Genomic DNA, 11,769 nt, shown 5'->3' with positions numbered 1-11,769 from the left:
GTGACCAACCCAGGAAAATCTATTCAACCTATATAATTCTAAAATCTACAAAATACACACTGAAATCCTTAGGCATTATAGCAATAACACCTATGGTGGCCTTGGACCACTACCAGACCATGACAGCATGTCTGGTCACCACTTTATAAACCACAGATGTCTGAAGAAACATGGACTTTCCATTGCATTCACAGCTGACTCTTGCACACAGCTGCTTATCCATCACCAACTCTGACTTGGTTTTGAGTCAGATATAGCAAAATGATGGCATAGAAAACAAGTACAGGAGAGGCCCAGGTCATTAACAATGACTGACAAAATTACTCTCCTTAAGTCATGTTCCTGAAGATGTTGCAAGAGCAAACCAAGAGCTCCTACTCCCTGCTCAATCTTTCTTTCTTCATAAACTCTCTTCAATTATTGTTCTTTCCTCAAACAGTTGGCTTAAAAATACAGTTTTGGGGTGAAAAATAAATACCCATAGGGAATAGCCACCTAGCAGTCTGGCAATTCCCAGACGTTCTTTTCCATTTAAAGAAGAGAAGAGAGTCAGCATGCATGAGAAAATGCATTGATTGTATTTACGGGCCCCCATACATTTCAGAAAACTGTGGCTACTAAAGTAATTGATGCTTTTGACTACATAACTGAGGGTCAATATGTAGAAGATATGGCTGATAGCTGTACAGTAACAATTCTTACAGCAGATCTTTTCATCCTACTCTGCCTGTTTACTGTTCAATACGAGTTTAGGGGTAAGCACACCTGTCTCAGTTCAGCAGGTGGGACCAGTTTATCACTGTGTGGGGGTGACCAAAGCTATGTGTTCCACACTCTCTATTTGTTTTCCAAAGAACTGTTAACAATGAACCATTTTCAGCAGCTGCCCAGGGCACACCCAACTCCTCAGGGTGTGAGCTGGGTGTGAAAGACACCTATGAGGTAAGAGCTGTGATAACTCCCCTCCAGGAAGTCGTTAGCACCTTCACACCCAGCCTGAGGGTGTGTGTCTGCTAATGGGCCAGCAACAATTCCAAATACCCCCTGACTCAAAGAGTCAGATCATCCATTGTGTAACTCCCCGCCCTGGGGAAAGGTACTGGGTGCTCCCACCTGAACCTGGGGCTACACAATCTTGGGGTTTGAAGACCTCAGGGAACCACTTGTCGGACCCAGGGTAGGACCAGAACCTCGACAGGAAGAGGCCACCACTCTCAGTCAGACTGTGAACACCACTCTTCACCACACTGCGACTGTCATATGCACCAACAGGTTCTTTACCTCCTTTTGCTTTGGACTCAGGGAAACCACTTGGGGCTCAGCACAGGGGCTAACAAACCCCTTTGTGTTTGTGCCCCAGGGCACTGGGCTATACTACTGGATTTGGTGGGTTAAAAGCAATTTCTCTTTGTGTCATTGTATTTATTGTAATATTTTTTATTAAATTGTAACTCTGATTTATAATCTCTCCTGAGGTGGTTCATTTCTCCTTTAAACCAGTACAACACTCCAGACAACAAGTACCCTCTGTACTGAAGGATCACACTGTCTTTCAAATTAACCTGAAGTGCTCTACATCATAGGAGAGTAACGCTGTGTCACTGGACAACCTGTTGTGCTCTGTAGATCCAAATGATACAAGCCTAGCAAGCTACGCCCAACCATGCAAATATGTACTCAAACCTGTACAAGGACAAACCAAGCTGCACAAATACATCACAAATGGCAGTAGTACAGTGTACAGACATAATCTGGAGCATTACTCCACCATCCCCTTGCATAAAGCAGGGTCACATATGAGGGTTGTGAGAATTTTACAAAGTCGATTCTTGAAAATAATCAAGGATAGAAACTGCAGAGCCTTTCTGGGGAACCTGTTCCACTGTCTGACTTTCCCTGTGGTGAAAAATCTTTTTCATTCCATCTAGTTGGAAATTCCATTTCAGTTTATCACCATTGTGTGTCAGTCTGTCATCATGCATGTCCATGAGTTGCACCATGTTTTCAGTTACCTTCTTGTAGGTACTGGAAAGCTGCCATTAGGTTGCACCAAAGCCTTTACTTCTCCAGGTCATGCAAGCCCAGTTTCCTCTGTCTCCACACTTGGTTTCTGTGTTCCATCTTGGTGGCCTTCTGCTGGACTTACTCAAGCATATAAATAATTTTTCCTGTACTAGGGGAGACCAAAACTGAGTGCACTACTCCAGATGTGGTTGAATCCGTGCAGAGCAAAGGTGAGTAAGAGCTTCCCTCAGCTCTCTGGCTATGCTTGTGGTAGTACAGCACAGTATGCTGGCAGCAACCACCTCCAAAACCATGAGCTGAGTACACAGTAACAAAAATATAGTGTCTGCTTCCTACAGTTAAACGGCTTCTGGGACATCGTGTCCTCTACTGGACCACAAATGTGAATCAGCCAATTTCCTGTGATTTAAAGTCAAATTTAAATTTGCATTTTCAGTAATTTCAAGAAGGTTCTTCACACAGTATGTCAATACATTGCAGTGTTTTCCTTTTCCTTGAAAGATAACATTATTTATTGTCAAGAATGTGCTTTATTAGTTTTATTCTGTGACTAAGAGCTAAATGCACTCTAGGGCACATATTAATGCTCCATTAATATATTGCTCAGGTGTTTAAAATTACTCAGCCTAATGATTTGTGTCTTTCTACACACCTGAGTTAATACATACCCTGGAGTGCTTTCTTGCTTAGTTACAGCACTCTCTGCTAAGGAAAACTGGGACTTGATTGCATCCATATATTAATCACAGTGTATGTTTACATAATATGACTTCACTTAATAGAGCAATGATGAAGAAGCCGGATGTACATAACTGTCTGGCTAAATGCCTGACTTAGGAAAAAAGGAAGGCTTTCCACAAACATCTTTAAATCTCCACAGAGGGCCAAAGAAATCACAGAAATGCTAAAGATATTTTTTTTAGATTGTACAATCTATCTTTCTCTATAATATATGGGAATGCCTTGCTGGATCATGTATACATATCTCAGAGTGTGTTTTATGTTAATCTCCTAAGTAGCAAATAATTTCTGTCTTTAATGAATTACATTAGAATGTGAAGTGCCTTAGTGGCAGGAACTCATGTAAAAGCACTATTAATCAACCCAAGGTTTTTGGCTCCAGTGGGCAGCTCCTGTATGTTCCTTCAGAGGGCTTTTTCCTTACATTTAAGCTTTCTTTTGTTCTCAGGCTGCTGAACTTCACAATGATTCAACTATTTTTTTTCATACATGCATTTATTTATTTAAAATTTCTGCCAAGATATGTCCTCTTGTTATTCAGGTAACAAATGGGATTTAGTGTTATTGAAGAAATGACCCAGTCGAATTGCTGTCACTCAGTCAAGAATCACTTCAGCTATATTTCAGGGTCTTCTTTTTGCATATCTCCATTTTTCATGTTCTTATTGAGATAAGCAAGTAGGATCACTTACATAGAATGGGGTTGTGAGATGAACAAGCATGTTGTGATGGATGGAAAAATACTTTTAAATATGAGACTTCAGAAACTGTTTCAATGGATGGACCAGACACTTGGAACAATGAAACAGAACTGATCTGCCAGTGTTGTATTTTTGAGATCTGGGTAGTGATTGGTATGACTAACACCAATTCTCAGACAGGAAACAAGACTAGAGAAATCACATTTTTCCTTTAATATTATTACATCTCCTGGGTGAGAAAGAGCTACAAAATAAAGACTGAAATGAGAAAAGGCCATCCTTATACAGAGAAAGATCTGGTCTTTTCTGGTGCAAAAGCTGTTTTCAACTCAAATCCTACACAGTTGATAAGCAATGTTTAGTAAACCAGTAAAACTACACATACATGGACTGTTTTACTGCTCTGTGTAGTGGTGTAAAATAAGGGTTCCTAAAAAAATTCCAGTGAAGCATAGAATATGGCTGAGGATAAATAAATCATCCAGTTACCTCTCTAAGCTTCAAGAGAAAATTACTTCTGAAGATGACAGCTGTTTGTGGGGAGTACCCTGGAGGAAACAAATAAAGTTAAAATTGACTCTGAGATTAAAACATGTTCATATCAACAAAACATGCAATGAGATACACAGGCTTCGTGAACAACGAAGTAGTCAGGTGGGGTGTATTTTTAATGTAGCCTATACCTCTTGGATTTGGCAGGCAGTGTTGGTCTGTAGAGCAGTAGCAGCCCATTCACACTGAACTACAAGATCACTGGAGCAGGCAAGCCACTTTCCCCAGGGCTTTGCCCATTTTGCCTCTCTTGGCACTGTTAGCCAACACAAACTGCCATTCTTTTGGTCCTACCTGAAAGGTGAGAGATAGTATAGACAATCTGCCCTGATATTGATCACGTTTTGAATTTTGTTTTTTCTTGCCTGTTTCAGAGAAAATACCTAAACCCATATGAAACCTTTAAAATGCTTACTGATAATAAATCATGTTCCTGTCTCGTGGCAGTTTCACTTTGATCATTCCTGCAAGAGTACTGGGAGCTAAGCTAGCTAGATTTGCTGCAGGACAGTCCAAGAAACGGGGCTCAGTGTTCTGATGATCAGCGTGAGTGGTTCAGACAGAGAAAGAGAACTCATATAGGTTTGTGCCTCGGAATAGTTGCTTTTTTGAGAGAACCCTATAGTAGAATCAAGATGTAGCACCTAAGTAGAAGCAAGATATCTCTTTAAATTACAACTGGATAATAGATTTGCTCAAATATTTGGCAAGGGAAAAAAGAAAAAAAAAAAGAAAAAAAATAACCACAAAAAACCTCACAAAGATGTGGACTGATGTGTTGTTTCGGTTTGATTTTTTTTTACCTTTCCCTCAAGGAACCATAAGCATTGCTATTTCAGACACAGATGAGCTTAAATGCTTCCTAGGATTCCTTCAAGGTACCAGATGTTAAAACTTCCACTTGTTTCTTGGGTTAAACTCCCTTCTTGTGAAAGGTTTTATGTGGATGTCCTTAGGTGAGGGATAAAGAAAGAAAAAATTTGTGACATGCACATGAAGTAAACATGATGTACAGCCTCTTGGTGACTGTGATGACATCTCTGAACTACCTAGAGCTTCCCAGTCTCATGTTCTACAGAAACGTCACCCAAGTAATGTATTCACAGTCATTGCATACAGCACCTTTCTTCCAGAGTGGGAGAACACAGTGGACTACCCAGACAGAGGGGAAGCAGCACAGAACTTTGCTTCCTGGAAACCAGAGGGAAGATGCTATCACAGTTTGAACACAGGAATGGGTGGAAGAAAACTTGCCATCTGTTGGCAGCTCTGCTTCTGTGGGTGTAGGTGAATAAACCCATGCAAATAACATATGAATTGCTTCTGAATGAATACTGAGGTTTTCCAAGCTCTGCCACAAATGAGCCCTCTCTGAGAGTTACTTTGCTTTGTGTAAGTCTCAGGGCAAACTTCCATTCAGTTACTGGATCAAACATAGCTTTTAAATTAGGTTGCTGATGTAAACACTTATTATTACAAACTTAAAATGTGCTATTATGGTTTAATGGAAAATGAAATCTCTGTTTTGCTGTGTAGTATATTATACAGACACAGAAGATGAATCTCTCGGTATTTAAATATATTTATTTACAGTAAAACTATCAGAGGATATATTCTTTCTTTGTAAAATATTCTGATAATCTGGGATGGAAGATGCAGAGGAAGTAGCAATAAACATTTCTACAACTATTACTAAAATTCTTTGCTAATATCCTTTTTTTTCTTTTTTGTTTTATTATGTAAATTTTACTGTCTGTTGCTAATTACTTTATAGCCTAATCTTATATGTGAGAGAAATACTTCCTTTTCCATAGTTGCCCACAGGTTTCTTTTGCTAAAATCTGAATATATATGCCTCCAAGAACTGGTATTTGGATGTTGATTACTAGATTACCATTCATATTTCATTTTTCTAATGGGTGAATCCATGTTAGCTAACTCTTGTCTTAATTTTACTTCACTGGCCAGTTCTACTTAATGCCAGAGTGTCCTCTGCTGTACATAGCAAAAATAGCAATATATTACAGGTTCTTTCAGTCATAGTGATCAAAAGCCAGTGAATAAGTGACTATATAAGGATCTGTACAGCTTCTCACTTAAATTTCTCTGTCAAAAGCATTTTTGCAAAATCCTCTCCAGTTCCCCTAAATCATTCATGCTACAGATGATTTTGTAAATAGAATTCACATTAAAACCTCCTAACACTCCCACTTAGCCCTCATAAAAGTTCATTTTTTAATGAGAAGATTTCACTAAGAATAAATATTAGAAAAATTGCCTAAAATGTCTGAATGTCAGACATGAAACAGAGAGCAAAGTTCATAAAATTTTAAAAAACAAAGGCTTGGAGGAGTGACCGATACCCTAATGTGCTGTGCAGCCCTTCAGAAGGACCTCAACAGCTTGGAGAGATGGGCAGAGAGGAACCTTCTGAAATTCAACAAAGGCAAATGCAGCGTCCTGCACGTGAAGAGGAACAGCCCCCATCACCAGCACAGACTGGGGGACAACCTGCTGGAAAGCAGCTTTGCAGAGAAGGACCTGGGGGTCCTGGTGGACAAGCTCTCCATGAGCCAGCAGTGGGTCCTTGTGGCCAAGGAGGCCAATGGTGTCCTGGGCTGCATTAGGACCTGCTGCATTGCCAGCAGGTTGAGGGAGGTGATCCTGCCCCTCCACTCAGCCCTGATGAGGCCACATCTGGAGAGCTGTGTCCAGTTCTGGGCTCCTCGGGACAGGAGAGACATGAAGGTCTTGGAGCAGATCCAGCAAAGGTCTGTGAAGATGATTAAGGGACTGGAGGATCACCCTTATGAGGGAAGGCTGAGGGAACTGGGCCTGTTCAGCACCAAGAGGATGAGAGGGGATCTCATCACTGTAAGTCTCCGCAGGGAGGGTGTCGGGAGAATGGAGCCAGGCTCTTCTCGGGGATGCCAAGCAGCAGGACAAGAAGGAACGGGCAGAAAATGATGCACAGGAAATTCCACTTGAATATGAATCATAGAACCATAGAATCGATTGGATTGGAAAAGATCTCCAAGATCATCAAGTCTAAACCTTGGTCCAACTCCAGTCCGTTTACTAGATCATGGCACTCAGTGCCACATCCAATCTCAGTTTAAAAACCTCCAGGGAAGGTGAATCCACCACCTCTCTGGGCAGGCCATTCCAATGCCTGATTACTCTCTCTGGAAATAATTTTTTTCTGATATCTAACTTAAATTTCCCCTGAGAAGAACTTCTTTACTGTGCGGGTGGCCGTGCACTGAACAGGCTGCCCAGGGAGGCTGTGCAGTCTCCCTCTCCAGACACATTCCAAACCGCCCAGGGCGCGTTCCTGGGTGACCTGCCCTGGCCGGGAGGATGGACTGGCCGATCTCCAGAGGTCCCTCCCGCCGTCGACCCCGCAGCTCAGTGCGGGTCCCAGGCAGCGCCGCCCCCGGCCTGAACTGAGAGTGGGAGGGAAGGGGCGGAGAAGGGAAAGGAAGGGAAGGGGCGGGAAGAGGCGAGGAAGGGAAGGGGCAGGGCCGCGAGGCTCCCGGCGGGGCTCGGCCGCCGCCATTTTGCCGGCGCTGGGCGCTGCTGGCGGGGCGGGACGGGCCGGGATCGCCCGGAGCTCCTCCCCTGCCGGGCCCGGGGGGCGGGCACTGAGCGCGGCCCGGCCGGGACGGGACAGGCCCGAGTCGCCCGGAGCTCCTCCCTTGCCGGGCCCGAGGGGCGGGCACTGAGCGCGGCCCGGCCGGGACGGGACGGAGAGCGGGGCCGAGCGTGGCGCGGCGATGTCGGCGTTCTCGGAGGCGGCCCTGGAGCGGAAGCTGTCGGAGCTGAGCAACTCGCAGCAGAGCGTGCAGACCCTGAGCCTGTGGCTCATCCACCACCGCAAGCACTCGGCGCTCATCGTCAGCGTGTGGGAGCGGGAGCTGCGCAAAGGTGAGGCCGCAGCCGGCCGGGCCGCCCCCGTTCGGTGTGTGTCGGGGAGGCAGGAGGGGTGCCCGGCCTGGGGAGTCGGGGAGGCGGGCAGGGGAGCGGGAGGGTGGGCTTCAGCCTTTGCCGAGGGAACGGGCAGGACAGGGCAGGAGCAGGGTGGGCTTCAGCCCCTTTTGGGGGAGCGGGCAGGACAGGGGCAGGGTGGGCTTCAGCCCCTCTCGGGAGAGCGGGCAGGGCAGGGGCAGGGGCAGGGTGGGCTCCAGCCCCAGCAGAGAGCGCAGCCCCTGGCGCGGCTGCTACACCTCGGCTCTGTTTCCTGATGGCCGCGGGCTGGGAGGTGCTTCTCCTCGCTCTTCTCTTTTCTCCACCCCCTCGCTCCTGTCTTTTCCTTCCCATTATCCCCTCCGTCAGCGAGATGCCTCTGAGGAGGCTGCCCCTCGCATTTTGCCTCCCGTTTTCTTGTGGAAGGAGAGAGGAAAGTGGGAAGTGGGATGGACGGGATTTAGGGCTTTCTGTTATTAATATTATAGCCCTCCCAGGACGGAGCCTTTTAGGCATTGCTTTTCATAATCTCTAATGATGGTTAGCTGTAGAATTACTTGAATTTCTTGTCCACTCATGCCAGAAACTCTTCTTGTAGGGCAGCTGAGGATGGGAATACCCTGGCGAGGAGCAATTTGTGTCCAAAGTCGTATTTACTTCCTGGTTTTGCCAGATGTTTACTACCAGTGTTAGAATAATAATAAAAGTGTGCATTTCTTTAGCTGTGTTAAGGGACTGAAAGGGAGAAATGGCATGTGAAGGATTATTTGACGTGACTGGAAAATAATTTCATCTTAATTCATTTTAAGAAAAAGAAAACTCACTTGATAGATCTCTGCTTTGCTCTAGGAAATGTTGCTGCCTTCCAATAGCTTCCTTTGGAGTCTCGCTAATATATGGATCTTATAATGGGAAAAGTAGAAGACTGGGCTTTCAAGTGGAGAGGAAAAATAGCACTAAGCTATTACAGGACTTATGAAAGAGGAACCACTGAGTTTCATGTAACATGGCTATTATGTTTTTGTTTAAAATACTCTCTTTGTGTGAAATGTTATCTTTTGAACTTTCAAGCAAGAGTTGAATTCTTTTTTTACTATTGCCTGAAGAAAGGCTTACTTGGTGTATTTCATCTTATGACATAAACACATTTTTACTATATGTTTGTTGCAAAGTTACTTTCTTCTTCCAGGAACAAATTAGTGAGTGTCCCCTCTGTGTCTGAAACACGCCACATTTCTGGGCCTTCTAATCAGCAACTTGAATGTTTGGGATTCTGAATGATAGCAGAAAGGCATCTTAAACTAATTGAAATGGAATCAGAGTTTTGATTGCTCATCTTAATTAATGAGCACAACACTAGTTCATAATAATCCAAGATGTTAATGTTCAGTCCTTAACCTTAATTTTACTGTTGTGGTGTTTGACTAAGTGAAGAAATGAAGTCTTTGAAACATGGGCTACATGTCTGAAGGTGGCATTGAGAGGCAAGGATAACAATCTTCTTAAGAACTCAGGAATGCTGTGCTTTTTCTCAGCTTTCAGTGTCTGGCTTCCATTTCTAATCCTGTTTGGAGCTCTGAGTGAGCATAGCTGCCATGATTGGTTTTGTCTGGAGTCTGATGAAGTTGTCATCCAGGTTTTGAAGCTGACATAGTTAATGTACACAGGATATATTCTAATTTTTCATCTCCAGCAGTAGTACCTGAAGTTGAAAAATGTTACCTTGTATTGATCCAATACTTTTTGCTGATTGCAGCATGGAATTGTAAGATGGTCCCTGATCCCCAAAGGGTGGATGTAGCCATCTAGGCAGACAGCATGTGGAGGATGAGAACGAAAACCAGTGTACAGTGGTGAATTGATGTGCACAAAGCAGAATGCTGGCAATGAGGCTGGAAATAGAGTAAGGTTAAGGCTCCTGACTTGTCTGCTGCCCATGCCACAGAAACATGGTTTCTCTCCTACTTGAGAGGAAAATTACATACTTGGAGAATATGGACACAAACATTACCGGCATTGTCAGCTGCTATTGCTGGCCAGCAGTGTACCAGAACTGAAAATTGAACCTTGCCTTTCTAGATTTTGTTCCTTTCATTGTGTCCCTTTTTGTATTGCCATTCTCATCTCCAGACCTTCCTTACAGCCTACTCCCTTTCACGCCTGTGGAACTGAGTTGTGCACAATACAGTGGGATGTTACATTTCTTCTGGATTATTTCAGTTTTGGTGAAAGATCACTTGAGTCAGATGAGCTTGCATGGGCCTTTCTGAACATGTTTCTAGTGGTTCATGAAAATGAGTACTAAGATGAGAGCTCTTTAGTTCCTAAATGTTTGGTTCTGATTCTTTTATTTTTCAAATAGTAATTGTCTATATACCATATTGGAGTAGAGGTGAAGAGGCAGCTTTTCCAATGTGCGTATAATTTGCACAGTATAAAACCTTACTGCCTTTCTGTTCACTTGGATTAATTGGAAGTGGTCAAGTCCCATATTCTGGCCTCTCTAGAGATGATCAGCTCCATCCACCTCCATGTACAGACGTTCTTGAAAAGTGCATGCTGAGGAAAATGTTCCTGCTCCGGCTAATTTCAGATGTATAAAATATTACACTTGAAGTTAAATAGTTAATTACTTGGTAATCATAAGCTTTTTCAGTGTTTAAGTAGTTAAGTAGTACTAAGTAATTAACTTGTCAAGTGAATACATCAGTCATTCCTAAAATGCAACTGGTGGGCCCATTTAAACTATGTAATTTTGTGTGTCAATAAAGAGAATGATGCAATGCCTTTTTTTAAAAAACTGAGTAGTGGCACAGCACATACAAATTTGTTGTGTAAACTGCAGTCAGTGGCTGCTGGGAAAACCCCCAGGAACCCTTTTGAACAGGCTCTTCGGAGATGGAGCCTGTTGAGAATTATTTTTTGTTATTTGCAAATCAGGTATGTTCCCTTGCATTCCTCTCTTGCTGCCTGATTTTTTCAGCATTCTCTGAAACTGTAGGTGTTTGTTACTTGTTTATGTGTTTTGTTTTGAAAGGAAAAAAATCAGTTCCATAATTCAAATCATTAGCCTTGAAGGGTGAACAGTAAGTGCTTGTTCGGTAGGCTCAATGTGCAATTTGCAGTACTGGGTTAAAATGCGTTCTTTTTCAAAGGAAAAAAACCCCTAAATTGCTAAAAGTTTGTGATACGTGGGAGTTGTTTTTTTAAGCTCCACTGTAATAATCTTTTCCTGTCATCTCTTTCTGTTAGCTTTTGTGTTAGGTCCAGCTCTGTCTGTCTTAGGTATTTATGTCCCAGTTATCTAATAATCACAGAATGTTCTGAGTTGGAAAGGATCCACAAGAGCCATCAAGTCCATCTCTTGACTCTGTACAGGACATCATTGTGTTGTATCTTTAAACCTAATTTCAGATTCAAGTATCTTTCCTCAGAGCCCAGGTGGCATCTCATTGATTAGTCAGTTTGAGAAACTGATGCTGACTGTCCCTCCCCTCCGTAATCACTTGCCCCCATCTCATTTTGGCTGTCACCTGTCACCCCACCTGAGCCACAGTGATCTCTGCCTTCCCTGCAGAGCTTTTCTACGTTAGGAGCTTTGACAGCCACAACTGTGTGAGTACATTCGGGCTGCTACAGAGGGGTGGACGTGTTTTTTGGTGCTTCTCTGGCAGTGTACCTGCTGTTTCAGTTTAGGGTGCTTGTTTGTTTGTTTTGTGGTTTTGCAGTCCATCAGTGGTATGAGAAGCTGCTGTTCTTTGCTTATTTATGGGTTGTTTGTCTG

The 11,769-nt window shown here is 43.4% G+C and overlaps 1 protein-coding gene across 3 annotated transcripts in view; it reads left to right on the top strand.

The window, feature by feature from the left end:
• The first annotated feature begins 7,546 nt into the window (after positions 1 to 7,546).
• Positions 7,547 to 11,769, top strand: part of RPRD1A (regulation of nuclear pre-mRNA domain containing 1A) — a 43,569-nt gene continuing 39,346 nt past the window's right edge. For all 3 annotated transcript variants that reach the window (XM_071553598.1, XM_071553601.1, XM_071553599.1), the window contains exon 1: positions 7,547 to 7,946. In XM_071553598.1, the coding sequence (XP_071409699.1) occupies positions 7,796 to 7,946 (151 nt within the window). In that variant the 5' untranslated portion in view covers positions 7,547 to 7,795. The remainder of the gene's footprint in view (positions 7,947 to 11,769) is intronic.

This window comes from Pithys albifrons, chromosome 4 (assembly GCF_047495875.1).
Source record: "Pithys albifrons albifrons isolate INPA30051 chromosome 4, PitAlb_v1, whole genome shotgun sequence".
Classification (NCBI taxonomy): domain Eukaryota; kingdom Metazoa; phylum Chordata; class Aves; order Passeriformes; family Thamnophilidae; genus Pithys; species Pithys albifrons.
This window is presented reverse-complemented; position numbering and strand designations above follow the sequence as displayed.